The sequence below is a fragment of the Chiloscyllium plagiosum genome, chromosome 51 (genome assembly GCF_004010195.1).
Source record: "Chiloscyllium plagiosum isolate BGI_BamShark_2017 chromosome 51, ASM401019v2, whole genome shotgun sequence".
NCBI classification, from domain to species: domain Eukaryota; kingdom Metazoa; phylum Chordata; class Chondrichthyes; order Orectolobiformes; family Hemiscylliidae; genus Chiloscyllium; species Chiloscyllium plagiosum.
Window position 1 is genome coordinate 3,396,190 of NC_057760.1, and position 18,671 is coordinate 3,414,860.

Sequence of the window (18,671 nt, forward strand, 5' to 3'; positions counted from 1 at the left end):
GCAGAATCAGGAGGCCTGGCTTTCAGTTCTGCACGCTCCAGAGCTGTATCATAACATCTCTGAACTGCTTGATTTGAACACAGAAAATGCCACATGGTAGGTACTGTCTGGGGGCTGGTCGAGCTCCACTCTGATAGAAACAAACACCTGCAGGAACTGGAGGGCTCTTGTGCACTGGTAGTGGCCTTATCTCTGAGCCAGAAGGTCTGGGTTCAAGTCCCACCTGCTCCAGAGCTGTGTAATAACACCTCTGAAAAGGTTAGTTAGGAACGTGAGGAATTCCTGCAGACAGTCCCAGAGTTGAGATGACTGAACTCCAACAGCCAAAATCTGAGTGTTACAACTGATTGGATAGTGATCCACTTTGTGCCATTTCCCCACCTTTGCCCAGTATTCCTGCGCGTGGGTCTATTTTAGGATAACTGTGTAATTACCTTTTTAATGCTACAGCTGAGCCTGCCTCACTTTAATTAATGACAGTCTCTCGATTACCTCATACTCACCAATTTTAAACCCATCAAGTTTTTTATGCTGCATTGTGTAACAACTACCTCCTTCATAAAGACAAACAGAGTATCTTTGTTCATCTTCCTTTGTGCTAGGTCTGACTCTAGAAAGGATAGAGGCAGTGAGGGAGAAGGGGGTATGGATAGCAGGAGTTAGGGAAAGGACAGAGAGGGAGAGAGAGGGGTATGCATAGCGAGAGGTAGTTCACTTTGGAAGAAATAACAGAAATGCAGAGTACTGGGCTCATGGTAAAATTCTTGGCAGTGCAGATGAACAGAGAGATCTCAGTGTCCAGGTGCATAAATCACTGAAAGTTGCCATCCAGGTTGATAGAATTGTTAAGGCGGCATATGGTGTGTTGCCATTTATTGGTAGGGGGCTTGAGTTTCAGAGCCACGAGGTCATGCTTCAGCTGTACAAGACACTGATTAAGGCCATACCTGGAGTATTACGTACAGTTCTGGTCACTGGCTTATAGGGAGGATGTGGAAGGTTGGGAAGGATTCAGAGGAGATATACTCGGATGTTGCCTGGTACGGGAGGAATGTCTTACAAGGAAAGGCTGAGGGAAGTGAGGCTGTTTTCGTTGGAGAGAAGAAGGTTGGGAGGTAACTTAATCGAGACGCATAAGATAATCAGAGGGTAGGATAGGGTGGACAGTGAGAGCCATTTTCCTCACATGGTGAAGGGTAACACGAAGGGACATAGCTTTAAATTAAGGGGTGATAGATTTAGGGCAGATATCAGAGGTAGTTTCTTTACTCAGGGTGGTAGGGGCATGGAACGGCCTGCCTGCAACACTCGCTGACATTAAGGGCATTTAAATGGGCATTGGACATGCATATGGATAATAATGTACGGTGTAGGTTTGATGGGTATCAGTTTATTTTCACAGGTTGGCGCAACATCGAAGGCCGAAGGGCCTGTACTGTGCTATAACATTTTTATGAAAGGGATATGGATAGCAGGAGTGAGGGGGAAGAGAGGTGGGGCAGGGGTTGGATAGCAGGAGTGAGAGAAAGGCCAGAGGTAGAGAGGAGGAGGAATGCTTGCCTTCACTGCTCAGACCTTTTGTGTTGAGGTTGTACGGGATGTTGGTGAGGCATCTTTTTGATACCTGTGTCCAGTTCTGGTCGCCCTGTAATAGGAAGGGTATTATTAAACTGGATTTATCAGGACATTGCCAGGTTTGAGTTATAAAGCTAGAATGGAACTTATTTCACTGGAGCGTAGGAGGTTTAAGGGTGACCTTACAAGTTTTTAAAATCATGGTGGGCATAGACAAAGGTGTTTAGCAAAGGTATTTTCCCTGGAATGGGGGAGTTCAAAACTATGGGGCATATTTAACATTACAGGTGAAAGATTTAAAAAAGGCGAGGGCAACTTCTTTACACACGAACTGTGTGTAAAGTGAACTGCCAGAAGAAGTGGTGGATGCAGGTACAGTTGCAACATTTAAAAGACATTTAGATAAGTTCATGAGTAGGAAAGGTTTTGATGGGTATGGGCCAGGTTCAGGCAGGTGGGACTGGTTTGGTTTGGAAACACGGTTGGTGTAAGCTGGACCAAAGGGTCTGTTTCCATGCTGTTTATCTATATGATTCTATAAATAAAAAAGGGACAAGTTAGGCAACTTGATCTGCAGGATGACATTTCCACCATGGTCACAAAACCCATCATCTCCTTAACAGCATCGAGTGTGGCAACACCAAATGGAGGGCTGCAGTTCAAGAAGGTAAGTCACCACCAACGCCGTCACCTTTTCAAGGGCAGCTAGAGTTAGGTGATAAATATTGGCCTAGCCAGGTGCACCCACATTTCAGCAACAGCCCCATCTCACGAACGAACAGAAGCTGGGAATAAGTTGGGACCTGGAACATCATGTCACCCCCAGAAACCATTGGATACCCCACACACGACCAACCCTTCCAAAAATCTCCGGAATACAGCTTTCTCAGGTCATGGATAAAATGGGGTTGAATATAAATTAGAGCTTCCTCTACCTGTCCCGATGAAACACTCACAGAACAGGCCCAACACAGGAGTTTGATACAAAGTGTACCTTGTAAAACTCTCTCAACACTCTCCTTGATTTGTGTTTGAAGTATTTGTTGCTTGTGATAGATCATTTGGCACTATTGGGCTGGAATAACACAAGTAACATCCATTCTTCCAAACGGATCCATTACTGACCTGAACAAGCAGGTTACTTTGCACTTGTTGTTTTGTGTTCTCATTTTCCTTGCTGCCTGGCCAGCACTTAACTGTGTTAGTGTGGCTCCAGTAAAGCTCCCTGCTTCCAAACTTGTCACGTTTCCCACCCTGTCTGAGTGGTTCATCGCAAAAAGGGATGATCCAGTTGAAGGAATGTACTGTCACACCTCTGAAAGGTGCCATCCTCTCAACATACAATAAGGAGAGTCAAAACATAAGTACACATTGGTGCAGGTAAAATGCCCTTTATACAGAAATGCAATGAATGTCTCTCTTCACTGCTTGTCACCCACAATTCCCAGCATTTGTCAGTTAGCAGTGACTGGTCAGTACAGACGTCTGGTCAATGTGGCTCAACTAACAGCCAGGAGTGGGGCTATCACGCTGCCCATTCCTTAATCTGAAATGCTGCTGAATGGAAAAGGACCAACTTCAGAATTTGTATCGACAACAAGACAACAAAAACTAGAAATATGGTTTATTTTAGTATATGTTTATTTTCAAAAAAAAACCCAAAGCTTTAAATAAAGTGCATGTAAATATTTGTTCTTTAGGCCACGAGTGAGTTTGGTGTCAGTGAGAAGTTGGAATCAGAGAGGGGCACTCAGCATGGTCAGGCTACCTCAATGTACAGCCCCTTCCCTCAGCGTTCATGTGGTTTCAGATCAAGATGAGAAAAGATTTTTGGCACATGCCAATGTGGTAAAGCAATCCGAGTGATACCATCTGTTGTGATCTAGGTCTGTGTTCAAACCCAAACTCAACTGCTAGATATCTGACCACACACTGTTGTCTCAGCTCATGTAAGTCTGTGTTTCAGATTTGTAAATGCATGGGGCTATTGAGAAACAAATAGCTCCACCATGTGGGTGGGAGCTGGATGTGATCACTGGTCCCAGCACTCCCTGGTCCTTTGATGGTTTACTACATGGACTGTGGTGGGGGGGGGGGGGGAAGAATAGAGTCAAATCAATGTAAATGTATGTTTTGGGTTACTCGGTCCACACTAGTGTCAGGGAACCTGCTCGCTGGTAGTTACATTTGCTCATTCCTTGATATGTTTGAACTTTGACTCCCTTTGTGCACGTAAGGCATCATTTCCAGCATGCGCTTCTTGTGACAAGAGGATGCATGTAGCATTGGGGTGGGGTTAGTGGGCTTGGACTGAGCGAAGGAGGCTGGGTTGACATTAGAAAGGAACAGTCTTTGTATAATGCAGTAATATCCACCATAAAGATTGTGTCTAGTTCATCACAATCTCTGTAACAAATCCTGGAACCCCCTGCCCACCACCCCCATACCCCAGCCTAGTCCCAAGAGTTTTAGACAAGGTGACATAGCCTCTTTGAGGGTCATTTGCAAACTGAAAGAAGCTTCAAGGAAGTGCACAGCGGTGAGACCGTGTGTGAGGGACTGTGTAGATGTGTCCGCGATTCCTGACGCCGAGTGTACAGGATGTTGGACTTCAGCACCCTCAGCCTCACTCTTTCTTCTCATCCTCCTCCTTGTCCTCATCATCTTCCTCCTTTTGTTTTCTCTTAAAGAATCCACACTGTAAGGAAGAAAGTTTTCTTTTCAATACTGATGGAAGAAATACTTTTTCTGCTTTGGCCTTTTCACTCCTCCCATTCCTTGATCTTGCAGATGGATGTCCCATCACCCCTTCAGAGACAGGGAAATTGATTCAGGCTAACACCAGCCCAGCCCACTGCCTTTTAATCACATTACCCAAAAATAATGTATTAGCTGCATGAGCCTTTGATATGACTACATTTAATGGTATATGTCCAGCTCTGCCCCATCTCTCTGGTGTTCTCAAAATTCTGCAGAGAGACTGAGAAGGTGATAGAACTGATGGACTGTTGATGTGTCACAGGATCTCGGACTGGTTACCAGGGGAGGTTGATATTTTATAAACAGTGATGGTTGGGCTGTTATTGAAATGGGACGTCTAAATAGGTTAAGTAAGAAATACTGAGTGCAAATGTTCCTGTCATTGAGAATGGAACCTAGCGAGTAGCTGAGAGACAGACACTTAGTCATTTTCAGAGTAAGTTGTGACTTAGCTGGTATGAGAAGGAATGATGAATGATTATAGATCCTGAGGATGGTGTGACTGCCTCAGAAAGCAGGAGAGAATTTATCCCACACTTTATGAATTGTATTTTGTAATGGTGGGGAGTGGCTCACTGTACGCAAAGGGCCTGTTCTTGTTTCATCATGTTGGAAGGTCACATCAGCCGTCTCACAAAACCCACATTCTCTGCCCTCCTTTTAGAAGCATGTTTAATTGTCTCCTGAACCCAAGTGTATTCCAGCATTCCCAATAACTGGACCATAAGACTATAAGAGCTATGAACAGGAGGAGGCTGTTCAGACCCTCGAAACTTCTCTGCCATTCAATAGCACCATGGCTAATCTAAAATTCCTCATGTCCACTTTTCTGTCCTTTCCCCATAACCCTCGATTCCCGACTGATAAGAATCTATCTATCTCAGCCTTATATATCCACAAGGACTCTGCCCTGACAGATCTCTGTGGCAAGGAGCTCCAAAGACTCTCAACCCTCTGACAAAAGAAATTCCTCATCATCTCAGTCTTAAATTGGTGCTCCTATACTCTCTGGTCCTAGACTCTTCCATGAGGAAAAACATTCTTACAGCCTTTACCCTGTCGAACCCCTTAAAAATGTTTCAGTGAGGTCACCTCACATTCTTCAAAACTCCAATGAGTCCCAACCTGTTTAACCTTTGTTGATAACTCGATCCCTCCAGAACAGGGGTCATCCTAATGAACCTTCTCTCTGAATTGCCTCTAAAGCAATAATATCTTTCCTTAAACAAGGGGACCAAAGCAGTGCACAGTACTTCGGATGTGATCTCACCAGCACCTTATACAGTTACAGTAAGACTACCAGCTCTTATTCTCCAACCCCCTTGAAATAAGGGTCGGCATTCCATCAGCCCTTCCTGATTACCTGCTGTCCCTGTGTGTTAGCTTCCTGTGTTTTGTTGTAAGTACTCCCAGGTCCCAGTGTGTTACAGCTTTCTGTAGGTTTTCTCTATTTAAATAATATTCTGTTCTTTCCTATCCTCTTCCAAAAGTGAAAACACATTTTCCAACATTATATTCCATTTGACAACTTTTTGCCCACTGACTTAACCTATCAATATCTCTCTGTAAACTGTATGTCTTGCACAATTTGTCTTTCCACCTGTATTAGCGTTTTCTGTGAATTCGGGTACAGTACGTTAACTCCCTCCCTCTAAGCCATTACTGTGAACAGTTGCGTTCCCAGCAATGATCCCTGTGGAACCCCACTGCTCACAGATCACCAACCTGAGAAGGAACCCTTTATCCCACTCACTGTTTCCTGCCCATGAGCCAGTTCTCTCTCCGTGTCAATATCCCAGCTCCAATACCGTGGGCTCTTTTGTGAAATACCTTGTTGAACATTTTCTGGAATTCCAAATACAACACAACTGGGTCCCCTCGGGTTGGACCTTCCTTGAATTAGTCAGAAATGAGTTTTGTTTCATGAAGCTGTTTCATGATTTTGTTTGATTAGATTATGGTTTCCCAAATATCTGCTATTGCTTCCAATAGTTTTCCAACAACAGATATTAGGCTAACTGACCTACAGTTCATGGTTTTTGACTTCCTTCCCTTTTGAAGAGAAGTGTGACATTAGCAGTTTTCCAATCCTCTGGAAATTTTCCAGAATCCAGCAAATCACAACCAGTGCATCCACTATCTCTGCAGCTGTCTCTTTTAGTAGTTACAGAGATAGTGGATCCCAGGATGCAGGCCATCAGGGGTCTTTAGCCTCATTAGTTTGCCTAATGGTACTTCTTCAGTGATAATGCTTAATTCGTCTCTTGTATTCTTTCGTATTAATGAACAAGTTGACCTTCATTCTCTTTCACTCCCTCATATTTTCGCATTGATGATGGGCTCTGAGTCTATGAACTACAGCAGAGACATCTACCTTCCACAGAATGAAGATGATGAGAGCCAGCAGCAGAAGCCCTCCGAGTGTGCTGCCAATGATAATCCACAGAGACACAGCGATCACCACTGGCTTGATCAGCTCTACGATCACCTAGACAACAAATCAGACACATCAGCAGGCAAGCAATCAGCTCCATTCTACACTACCTGACTCCAACTGGGAGGGTTCAATGGGGAGACAGTGTAGAGGAAGCTTTACTCTGTATCCAACCCTGTGCTGTCCCTGTCCTGGGAATGTTTGATGGGGACAGTGTAGAGGGAGCTTTACTCTGTATCCAACCCTGTGCTGTCTCTGTCCTGGGAGGGTTTGATGGGGGGATAGTATAGAGAAAGCTTTACTCTGTATCCAACCCCATGCTGTCCCTGTCCTGGGAGAGTTTGATGGGAGAGTGTACAGGAATCTTTACTCTGTATCTAACCCCGTGCTGTCCCTGTCCTGGGAGTGTTTGATGGAGGACAGTGTAGAGGGAGCTTTACTCTGTATCTAACCCCGCGCTGTCCCTGTTCTGGGTGTGTTTGAGGGGGGAACAGTGTAGAGGGAGCTTTACTCTGTATCTAACCCCATGCTGTCCCTGTCCCTGGGAGTGTTTGATGGAGGACAGTGTAGNNTGTTTGATGGGGACAGTGTAGAGGGAGCTTTACTCTGTATCCAACCCCGTGCTGTCTCTGTCCTGGGAGGGTTTGATGGGGGGACAGTATAGAGAGAGCTTTACTCTGTATCCAACCCCATGCTGTCCCTGTCCTGGGAGAGTTTGATGGGAGAGTGTACAGGAATCTTTACTCTGTATCTAACCCCGTGCTGTCCCTGTCCTGGGAGTGTTTGATGGAGGACAGTGTAGAGGGAGCTTTACTCTGTATCTAACCCCGTGCTGTCCCTGTTCTGGGTGTGTTTGAGGGGGGAACAGTGTAGAGGGAGCTTTACTCTGCCTCTAACCCCATGCAGTCACTGTCCTGAGAGTGTTTGATGGGATAGTGTAGAGGGAGCTTTACTCTGTAACTAACCCCATGCTGTCCCTGTCCTGGGAGTGTTTGTTGGGTACAGTGTAGAGGGAGCTTTACTCTGTCTCTAACCTCGTGCTTTCCCTGTCCTGGGATGGTTTGATAAGGGACAGTGTAGAGGGAGCTTTACTTTGTATCTAACCCCGTGCTGTCCCTGTCCTGGGATTGTTTGATGGAGGACAGTGTAGAGGGAGCTTTACTCTGTATCTAACCCCGTGCTGTCCCTGTTCTGGGTGTGTTTGAGGGGGGAACAGTGTAGAGGGAGCTTTACTCTGCCTCTAACCCCATGCAGTCACTGTCCTGAGACAGGTATGCAATCTGTCCAAATCCCACACCAAAGCTAAGTGAAACTTGGTATCAGAATGCACACAGCTCCACTTCCTCTCTCTCCAGTTTACCGAGGTCTTGTTACCTATCTTAACAAACCGGTTTAGCTGTCAGAATGTAATTCACTCCCCTTTTCATTCCCAGTTTAGTTTACAGGAAATCCTCCTTACCTCTCGATAGCGAGCTGACTCTGCAATTGTCAGAACCTGAGAAGTTTGTACATCCAGAGTTAGCGTAGTGACAATTTTCAATGATCTGAATTTTACCTGGAAGCAGAGAATTTGAAAGTGTCAGCATGTGCTCTCAGCCAACGTGGTAATTAGCAGCTAACAGTAGTGAGGAGGGTCATGGACAGAATTTACAGGAAAACTGCTGCAAAGTGGAAGAAGAAAATATAAGTGTTTCAGTCTTGTTGAAATGGAAAGGCTCTCATGAGGCTTCACTGGTGATAATGTCATAATGCAGCCCTGCAGTTCCATTGGTCAATAATCTGGGTGATGACGTACCTGTACATGGACCCAGGGTTGGAGCGGTATTGAGCTGAGCTGTGTCAAGCTGTTCCCACATAGATCTATTGCTGACAGCATTTCCACACAGAGTAATGAAATCGTGTTGATGTAAGTGAACAAGTGTGTGTGTGAGTTAGTGAGAGTGAGTGAGTCAGTGACTCAGTGTGAGTGAACGAGTGATGTGTGTGTAACTGTGTGTTGGGGTGTGTATGTGAGTCTGTGTGTGTGAGTTGGGGAGGGAAGTTAAAAAGAACCACAAACTTACTGTCCTGAAGAATTTGCCATACAGCATGTAGCCAACGTGAATTACCACCTCCTCACTCCTGTCTACAGTATTCATACGGCAGGTGAAAATGCTGCACCAGGAATTACTGCAGTCCTGTTGGTGTGAACACAGAGATAAAATCATCTTCACTGATGATGATTCTATTTTTTAAAGTTCACTGAATTTCCGCTGTATCCTCAGACCTCCCAAGGTAACATGGCATCACGCCACAGTTGTAACTGTACCTGGATCCACAACTTCTCTGGTAATTTGTTCCACATATGAACCACCCTCTGTGAAAAACATTGCCTCTCATGTCCCTTTTAAATCTTTTTCCTCTTCCATTACAAATATGCCGTCTTGTTCCAGCCTATTGAGGCTATCTTTCCAACTCAAACCTTCCATTCCCAGCAACACCCTGGTCAATCTCTTCTGAACCCTCTCCAATTTAATACTATCCTGTCTATAGCAGGGCAACCAGAACTGTATACAATACTTGTTACAACACGGCAGTAAACCCTTCTGCTAATTAAACCAAACACACAACAGAGCTCACCTCGCCTCATAATCTGTTAAAGTATGAGTGACAGAGAACTCCCCAAATTCCACTATTTAAAGAAATAAAAATCAATTTTATTCTTTAACTCTAAAAGTGAACATTAAACAACAACGTTTACAACTCTAAGCTTTCTTTCTCTTTGAAGTTTGTTATCTACCTCCAATGCTCTAACAATATACTGTTCCAATAAAATCCCCTATTAAAATTACATCACCTTAATTTTCAAAACCACCTAGCAGCTGTCATTGTCAGTGTCTGCCTTTCAGCTACAGATCTCCCTGGGTCGTCTTCGGTCTTTTGCCGCAAAGATGTTTCATATGTAAAAGGTACCATTCACAGAGTGTGTTTGGCCTTTACTCTGACCACGGCAGTTGGTTGCTTTCTCTGGCTAACTCTCAAAATGTCTGCTTCTTTCATACCCCAAACGTCGGATTGTCTCATTGGTTCGATGTTGTCAAAAAAGAGTAAAATTCAAATTTGATTGGCTTTAGTATCCTGGGGCATAATTTAATCTGATTAGTTAAATTGGAATTGTTGTGAAAACATAGCAACCAAAAGTCAGGTATTTGTTTCATCGCCAAATGTTACGTATTTTCAATTTTCTGGTATACTCTGAGACTGCTAGTCAGTCACATGACAGGTGCCTGCAAGCTCTCAGTGCCAAACAGCTTTCACTCTCTCTTAAAGGTACAGTATACACCTTCAACTTCATAACATCTCCCCCCTCAAGAAAAAGCAAACCATCATAATGAAAAGATGGCTTCATTTTTTTCTACTTCTTAACCCCATTACAATGAAATACATTGGTATCTGTTCAATTTTATCTATACTTGATCCGTTAAATCTGTGATAACGCATCTGCTATCATACTCTTATGACCTGGAACATGTAAGATTTGTAAATTAAAAGTCTGTAACATAAGACTCCACTGCAAGCCTTATATCTTTGTCTTTAAATTGTTCCGAGGATTGTGATCCGTGTACACAACTGCCTCCGACACATCGTTCATGATATAAACATTAAAATGTCGTAAGGCCAATACCAAACTCAATAATTCCTTTTCAATGGTAGAGTATTTTCTCTGGTGGGTGTTAAGTTTCTTTGAAAAGTAACTAACTGCCAGTTCAATTCCATCATCACCTTCCTGTAGCAGTACAGCTCCAGCTCCTATGTAGTTAGCATCAATTGCAACTTTGAAGGGTTTCAAAACGTTTGGTGTAGCTAAAACTGGTGCAGTGATTAATGCTGCGTTTAAATTATCAAATGCCTCCTGGCATTGTTTTGTCCACCAAAACTTTGTGTTCTTCATCAGCAAATCGGTTAGCGGTGGGAACAAACCTCCGGTAGAATCTGCTTAGTCCCAAAACGTGTAGCACCTCTTTTTTAGAGGTTGGTCGAGGAAATTCCTCGATGGCCTTCGTGTTTGCATTCCTTGTTGTCTGTTATGAAAATGTGGGTGTACTGTACCTTTAAGAAAGTTATTAGCTAGTAGAACTACCTGACAGCATCAAGTGTTCTGAAAACAAAAATATAATGTAACATTTGGTCGAACAACTCGATTAGCTGGTTACCTGGAGACAAAATCAAATTCGAATTCAACCAATCAATTTAAATTATACCCAAAAATACCAGCCTCCAATCAAGTTTGAATTGAGTATATTGATAATCTTAAAAGCCAATGACACAATTTGATGCTTTGGGGATATAAAACCAGGGAAAATTGAAGAGTTAGAAGGAGAACTGCCAAGTCATCCGCATGAAGACTGCCTGAAAAATAGCTCTTTTAAAAGTACCTTTATCGATCAGTAAGCTGTGAAGCAGAATCCCCAAGAAGAGGGAAAAAAACGACAGGAATACAGAGAAGAACTGAAAACTGCCTGGGTTCTGAGATAAGAAGTTTTATTTTATAAATCTTAATCAGAATTTTTATTGGACTAGTATTATAGAGGGGAAAATAAAAGATAGGTTAGAGGAAGGAGTTGTAAATAGTTGTTAATTAATTATTCTCAGTTATTTGTTAAGAAATAAAGTTGTTAATTTTTACTTTAAGTAGTTCTTGGCCTCTTGAATTTTTACAGAATTACTGCACGGGATAAATCTTTTCTGTGTTGCTGGTTTAAATTGAACAGGAGGGTTTACCCTGTGTCATAACAGGATCAACCTTCCATGACCAGTGTTATGTCCCAAGAATGTCACCTCTGCTTTCGCAAATTTTGTTTTCTTTAAGTTTATTAGCAGTTTTGCTTAATCGTTCAAAGAGCTCTGCCAACTTGTACCATGTGATCTTTCCAGGACTCACTAAAGATCACTACATCATCCAGATAGACTGCACAGTTTATTAACCCAGCCACAACTCTGTTCATGAGTCTTTGGAATGTGGCGGGTACGTTCTTCATTCCAAAGGTCATCACTTTGAATTGATGTAGTCCATTTGGGGTTACAAACACAGAAATTTCATTTTTTTTCTCTGATAAAAGTACCTGCCAATAACCATGCAGTAAGTCCAACTTTGTAATGTAACTGGCTTGTCCAACTTTCTCTATACAGTCCTCTAATCTTGGTATTGGTTATGAGTCTGATTTTGTCATGGTGTTGACCTTCCGATAATCCACACAAAATCGTTGAGTCCTGTCAAGGTTTGGGAACTGACACAATCGGCGAACTCCACTCGCTCTGACTCGATTCGATGATATCTTCGTTGAGCATCACATCCACTTCCTTCTGGACTTGTGTGGCTTCGAAATGATTAAGTCTGTAGGGGTGTTGTTTTATTGGAACAGCATTTCCTTCTTCTACCTCATGCACAATAGCATTAGCCCTCCCCATCGTATTCCTGCATATGTGCTCAAACTGCTGCAATAAACCTTTCATCTGCGTTCTTTGTCCTGAGACAGATATTGAGGCCAAAGAGTGTGGTGCTGGAAAAGCACAGCCAGTCAGACAGCATCCGAGGAGCAGGAGAATCAACTTTTCAGGCATAAGCCCTTTATCAGGAATGAGGCTTGTGGGTCGAGGGGGGGAGCTGAGAGATAAATGGGAGGGGAATGGGGCTGCGGGGAAGGCAGCTGGGAAAGCAATAGGTAGATGAAGGTGGGAAGTGAAGGTGATAGGTCAGAGAGGAGGTTGGAGCAGATAGGTGTGAAGAAAGATGGACAGGCAGGACCATTCAAGAGGGTGGTGCTGAGATGGAACGTTGGGGGAATGGGGAAATGGAGAAACTTGTGAAATTCACATTGATTACATATGGTTGGAGGGTCCCAAGGTGGAAGATGGGGCGTTCTTCCTCCAGGAATCAGGTGGTTAGGGTTTGGCGATGGAGGAGGCCCATGACTTGCATGTTCTTGGAGGAGTGGGAGGGGGGTTAAAGTGTTCAGCCACGGAATGGTGTGGTTGGTTGGTGTGGGTGTCCCAGAGATGCTCTCTGAAACGATCTGCAAGTTGGCGTCCTGTCTCCCCAATGTAGAGGAGATCACAATGAGAGCAATGGACACAATAGATGACGTGTTTGGAAGTACAGGTAAATCTCTATCAGATGTAGAAGGATCCTTTAGGGCCTTGGATGAAGGTGAGGGGGGAGATGTGGGCACAGGATTTGAATGTCCTGTGGTGGCAGGGGAAGACGCCTGGAGGGGAGGGTGTGTTGCTGTTGGGGGTGGAACGTGGATCTGACGAAGGAGTCGTGGAGGAGATGGTCTCTCTGAAATGAAGATGGGGTGGGGAGGGAAGTATATCCCTAGTGGTGGGGTCTGTTTGTAGGTGGTAGAAATGTCGGAGGATAATGCGATGTATCTGGAGGTTGGTGGTTGGAATGTGAGGACCAGAGGGGTTTGGTCCTTGTTGCAGTTGGAGGGGTGGGGTTTGAGGGCAGGGGTGTGGAAAGTGGAGGAGATGCACTGGACAGCATCGTCGACCATGTGGTAGGCAAAATTGCAGTCTTTAAAGAGGAGGCCATCTGGTATGTTCTGTGGTGGAATTGGTCCTCCTGGGAGCAGATGTGGTAGAGGCAGAGGAATTGGGAATAAGGGATAGCATTTTTACTGGAAGTAGGGTGGGAGATCGTTTAATCCAGACAGCTGTGGGAGTCGGTGGGTTTGTAGTAAATGTCCGTGTTGAGTCGGTTGCAAGAAATAGAGATGACGAGGTCCAGGAAGGGGAGGAAGGTGTCTAAGATGGTCCAGTGAACTTGATGTCAGGGTGGAAGGTGTTTGTGAAGTTGATGAACTGTTCAAATTCCTCATGGGAGCACAAGGTGGCGCCAATACATCATCAATATAGCAGAGGAAGAGGTGGGGAGTGGTGCCGGTGTAAATACGGAAGATGGACTGTTCTATGTACCCAATGAAGAGACAGGCATAGCTGGGGTCCATACGGGTGCCCATGGCTACCCCTTTGGTCTGGAGGAAGTGGGAGGATTGAGAGGAGGAATTATTGAGGGTGTGGACCAGTTCAGCACCTTTGTTGTGGTGGATCGATGTGTATAGGGGCTGGATGTTCATGGGAAAGATAAGGCATTGGAGGCCAGGGAAACAAATGGCATGGAGGAGGTTGAGGGTGTGCGTGGTATCCCGAACATAGATGGGGAGTTCCTGGACTAAGGGGGACAGAATGGTGTCAAGGTATGTGGAGATAAGTTTGGTGCAGGCAGGGGCCAAGACGATGGGTTGACTGGGCCAGTTAGGGTTGTGGATTTTGGGTAGGAGGTAGAATCGGGCAATATGGGATTCATTGACAATGGGGTTGGAGGCTCTGGATAAGATTGTGGATGGTCTGGGATATGGTGGTTTGGTGGTGGGAGGTGAGGTCGTGATTGAGTGGGCAGCAGGAGGAGGTGTCCTCACTTTCTCCTGAGACAGATAGTTTACTAACCCTATCCCACACCTCAAGGTCTTCCTCACTGTTTAATGTACTTTGAGGCCCATCAAACTCCATAACATCTAGATTTGACTTGGGGGCAGTAACTAACACTTGTTTCTCCAGTTCCTTCTCTCTGTTATAATAAAGTCACAACAAATTCACATGACATACCCGATACGGTTTTTTCCTATCCGGCATCTTTATCAGACAGTTTACCTGACTTAAGTTTTTCTCAACTGGATAGGGACCACTAAACCTGGCTTTGAAGGGATCTCCTACCATTGGTAACAATACTAATGCATCATCCCCATGGGAAAATGTCAAAGTCTCAGAGATTTTATCTGCCACCTGCTTCACTCTATGCTGTGTCCTCTTCAGGTGCTGTTTAGTTAATCTCTCCCTCACCTCCAATACATAATCCAAGTGTGAGATCTCCAACTTTCTCTTTAATTAATTTCAAAGGGCCTCTCACTTCATGTCCGAATATTAACTCAAAGCGAGTAAACCGAGAAGATTAGTTTGGGGAATCTCTAATGGCAAACAATACGAATGGGATACCTTTATCCCAATCACTCAGGTAACCCTGACAGTATGTTCTTCAGGGTCTGATGCCACCTTTCCAAAGCTCCCTGGGATTCAGGATGATACACACTGGATTTAAAGTCAAGTATCCCTAAGCTATCCATCACTTCCTTAAACAGCCTAGCAGTAAAATTCGCCCCTTGGGCTGACTGAATCTCTCTGGGTAGCCCATACCGCATGAAGAAAGCTAGTAACGTCTCTGCCAATCTTTTTGCCTTGATACTCCGTAATGGAATTGCCTGCACAAATCTGATAGACACATCCATTATGGTTAGCAAGTACTGGTTCCCACTTTTAGTTCTCGGGAGGGGATCTACACAGTCAATTATAACCCATGTGAAAGGTACTTCGAATGCGGAAATTAGCAACAAAGGTGCTGGTTTTTATTACCACCTGTGGCTTACTTACCATTTGGCATGTATGACATATACAGCAAAAGGTAACCACATCCTCGTGCATTCCAGACCTTTGTACCTTAGCCTGAGTCTCTTGTACTCCTAGGTGACCTCCTATAGGTAGTTCATGTGCTACCCATAACACTTCCTGCCTGTATACTACTGGCAACGCAATCTGGTGTACATCCGTCCATTTCTCCTCTGCACTAACCTGCCGTGGTCTCCATTTCCATCTTAGGATTCTGTCTTTCAGATAATAACCCTCATGAATATCCTCTGCCTCCTTTTCGGAGGTACGCATCCACATATATACCTTTTATTGTGTTGTCTTGCTGTTGCAAGTCCCTTAGCCTTTCAGGACTAAACACTTCTGCCTGACCCTCTGCCTGTTCAGGTTTTTCCTGCACCATTACATCAAACCGAATGTCCGCTAACTTGAACCTCAACTCCTTCATCTTTCTCTTTAGTTTTTGCTTCGTGCTGTGATTTACGATAGTGGGATCTCGTTACTACACAGTCTGGGAAAATACCAGGGTATTTTTCTTTTAACTGCTTCGTTCCTTGATCTTCCTTGGGCTTCTGCACAACAAGGGACGTCACTCCCACCTTGGATCCTGCTAAATCGGTCCCAAGAACAAACTGGATTCCTAGAACTGACACTCTGTCAATCACTCCCACTATTACTTCCCCAATCTTGAGTTGGCACTCCAACCTGATCTTACACGGGGAATGCTAAATATCTGTTTGCCTATCCCAAATTACCACTGTCTCGGGTAACAGGTTAGAGTGCAAATATGTTCTATTTGAGACTGGTTAGATCCTGTAACCCTTCTCCCCCTGTTCCTTCTGAGTAAACTTTACCCACAGAGGTGAATCCTTTGTACAGATCAGGTACTAACTTCATACCCAGCCCCTGCCTCGGCTGTGCACTCTCCTGCAGCTCCTCGGCTCCTCTTGGGATTTCCTTTAGTACCTTCACTAATGCCACTGGCTGATCTTCTTCTACCACATCTTTTCCCAGAGTGCCTTTCTTTAACGGCCAGCACTGTGACTTCACATATCCCACTTTACCACAGTGGAAACACCTCCTTCCCACCCTCTTGGGCTTCTTTTTTAACCTGTGGGAAACAATTCCTAGTGTTCTCTACTCTTTGTTTTGTAGTGTAGGGTCTCCCCTTCTCCCAATTTCTATTCTTGCCAGAAGCTGACCTTTCCTTTATGCACCACTGTATTTTCACCTGCCTTCTCTGCTGCTCTTCTCACTTCCTGAACTTTCTATTCATCCACATGAATTCGTACCATCTCTGGAAGTGAGTTTTTCAACACCTCCAGCAGAATAAACTCTCTGGAGGTCTTATCTGTTTTTACCCATCTATCAAAATGACTACGTTTAGTACTTTCGAACCCAACATAAGTCTGACTTGGTTCCTTATTTATGTTTCAGAACCGCTGAATAGATGCTTCTGGTACCAATTCATAAGCACTTAAAATAGCCTGTTTAACCTCTTTATAATCTCTTGCCCCCTCATCTGACAGCGCGGCAAATGCCTCACTAGCTTTGCCTACCAGTTTAGTCTGAACCAGCATTACCCGAAAGTCCTCTGACCACTCCATCTGCCGAGCCAGTTTTTCAAATGAAATAAAGAAGGCTTCGACATCTTTCTCATCAAATGTGGCATTATTTTAACATATTTGTGTAAATCACTACCTTCTCTCTTCATCTCCATCCTATTAACGACTTTGCTGACTAAGTTGCAACTTCTGAAGTTCAAATTCTCTCTCTTTCTCTCTCCCTTTCCTTTCCTCTCTCTCTCTCTCTCTTTATCTTCTAACTCCATTTTCTTCAATTATAATTTAAGTTTTTCTAACACTACTGCACTTGTCTGTTTCTCTGACAGAGCTAAGTGTTTGAGTAACTCCCTTACAATTTCAGCTTTCTTTTTATCCTCGGTTAAGCCCAATTCTAACCTCTTTGCTAATTCTAAAAGTATGGCCTTTTTCTGTCCTTCTAAAATTTCTTGGCAAATTTCAAAACCATCTTCAAACCCCAGAATCCCTTTAGCAATCTTAATTTCTCTCAATTTTAATTTAACCAACCACAAGTAACCAACATTAAACAAATTGCCTCACCTATGTTTTATTTAAAGATCTAGGACACTAATCAACAAGTGTATAAATCAGCTGGGATCTGTCGTACCCTAAATCTATTCAAATCTGTGTAAATCTCAGACTGATTCTGTCTAAACCTGTCCAAATCACAGACCCGAGCCCCCAGACTGTTACAACATGGCAGTGAACCCTTCTGCTAATTAAACGGAACACCCAGAAAAGCTCACCTCGCCTCATGATCTGTTAAAGTATGAGTAACATACACTTTCCAAAATTGCTAACACCTCCTCCTTGTGAACCTCACTCCCATTCTCCTCGACAACATTGTCTTTTTCCTGTGTGAATACTGATGAAAAATATTCATTTAGCGCCTCTCCTATCTCCTCAGACTCCATGCACATCTTCCCACTACTGTCCTTGACTGGCTCTAATCTTACTCCATTTTCTGGATTAGTAGTGCTGGAAAAGCACAGCAGTTCAGGCAGCATCCGAGGAGCTGTAACATCTTACTCCAGTCATTCTTTTATTCCTGACATACCTATAGAAAATTTTGGGGTTTTCCTTGATCCTACCTGGCAAAGACCTCTCATGTCCCTCCTGGCTCCTCTTAGCCCTCTCTTTTGGTCCTTCCTGGCTAACCTGTAACACTCAAGTGCCCTAACTGAGCCTTCACATCTCATCTTTACGTAAACCTCCTTCTTCCTCTTGACAAGAGATTCAACATCTTTAGTAAACCACGGTTCCCTCGCTCGAACACTACTTCCCTGCCTGACAGGTACATACTTATCAAGGACACGCAGTCGCTGTTCCTTGAATAAGCTCCATATTTTAATTGTGCCCATCCCTTGCAGTTTCCTTCCCCATCCTATGCATCCTAAATCTTGCCTCATCACCTCATAATTGCCTTACCCCCAGCTTCAACTCTTGCCATGCAGTATGTATCTATCTCTTTCCATTGCTAAAGTAAACGTAGCCAAATTGTGGTCACTATCATCAAAGTGCTCACCTACCCCCAAATCTAACACCTGGCCGGGTTCATTACCCAGTACCAAACCCAATGTGGCTTCAAGTCTTGTTGGCCTGTCCATACTGTGCCATGTGCCTGTAGGCTCTCAGTGCAAAACAGTCTTCACTCCCCCTTCAAGGGGCAGTACACGCCTTCAACTTCATAACATACTCCAAAAGTGGCCTCACCAATGTCTCTCTCTCTCCCTCTCTATCTACTCCCCCCCAGCTATTCCCCTCTGCCCATGCCCCTCCCAATCCTTACTCCCTCCCTCTGCCCATGCCCCTCCCAATCCTCTCCCTTCCTCTGCCCATGCCCCTCCCAATCCTCTCCC

The 18,671-nt window shown here is 44.2% G+C and overlaps 1 protein-coding gene across 2 annotated transcripts in view; it reads right to left on the reverse strand.

Moving 5' to 3' along the window:
- Positions 1 to 3,198: 3,198 nt before the first annotated feature.
- LOC122544732 (integrin alpha-10-like) overlaps positions 3,199 to 18,671 on the reverse strand; it is a 51,185-nt gene continuing 35,712 nt past the window's right edge. For both annotated transcript variants that reach the window (XM_043684038.1, XM_043684039.1), the window contains exons 14-17: positions 8,833 to 8,946; positions 8,229 to 8,324; positions 6,710 to 6,823; positions 3,199 to 4,273 (exon numbers count right to left, since the gene is read on the reverse strand). In XM_043684038.1, the coding sequence (XP_043539973.1) occupies positions 4,202 to 4,273; positions 6,710 to 6,823; positions 8,229 to 8,324; positions 8,833 to 8,946 (396 nt within the window). In that variant the 3' untranslated portion in view covers positions 3,199 to 4,201. The remainder of the gene's footprint in view (positions 4,274 to 6,709; positions 6,824 to 8,228; positions 8,325 to 8,832; positions 8,947 to 18,671) is intronic.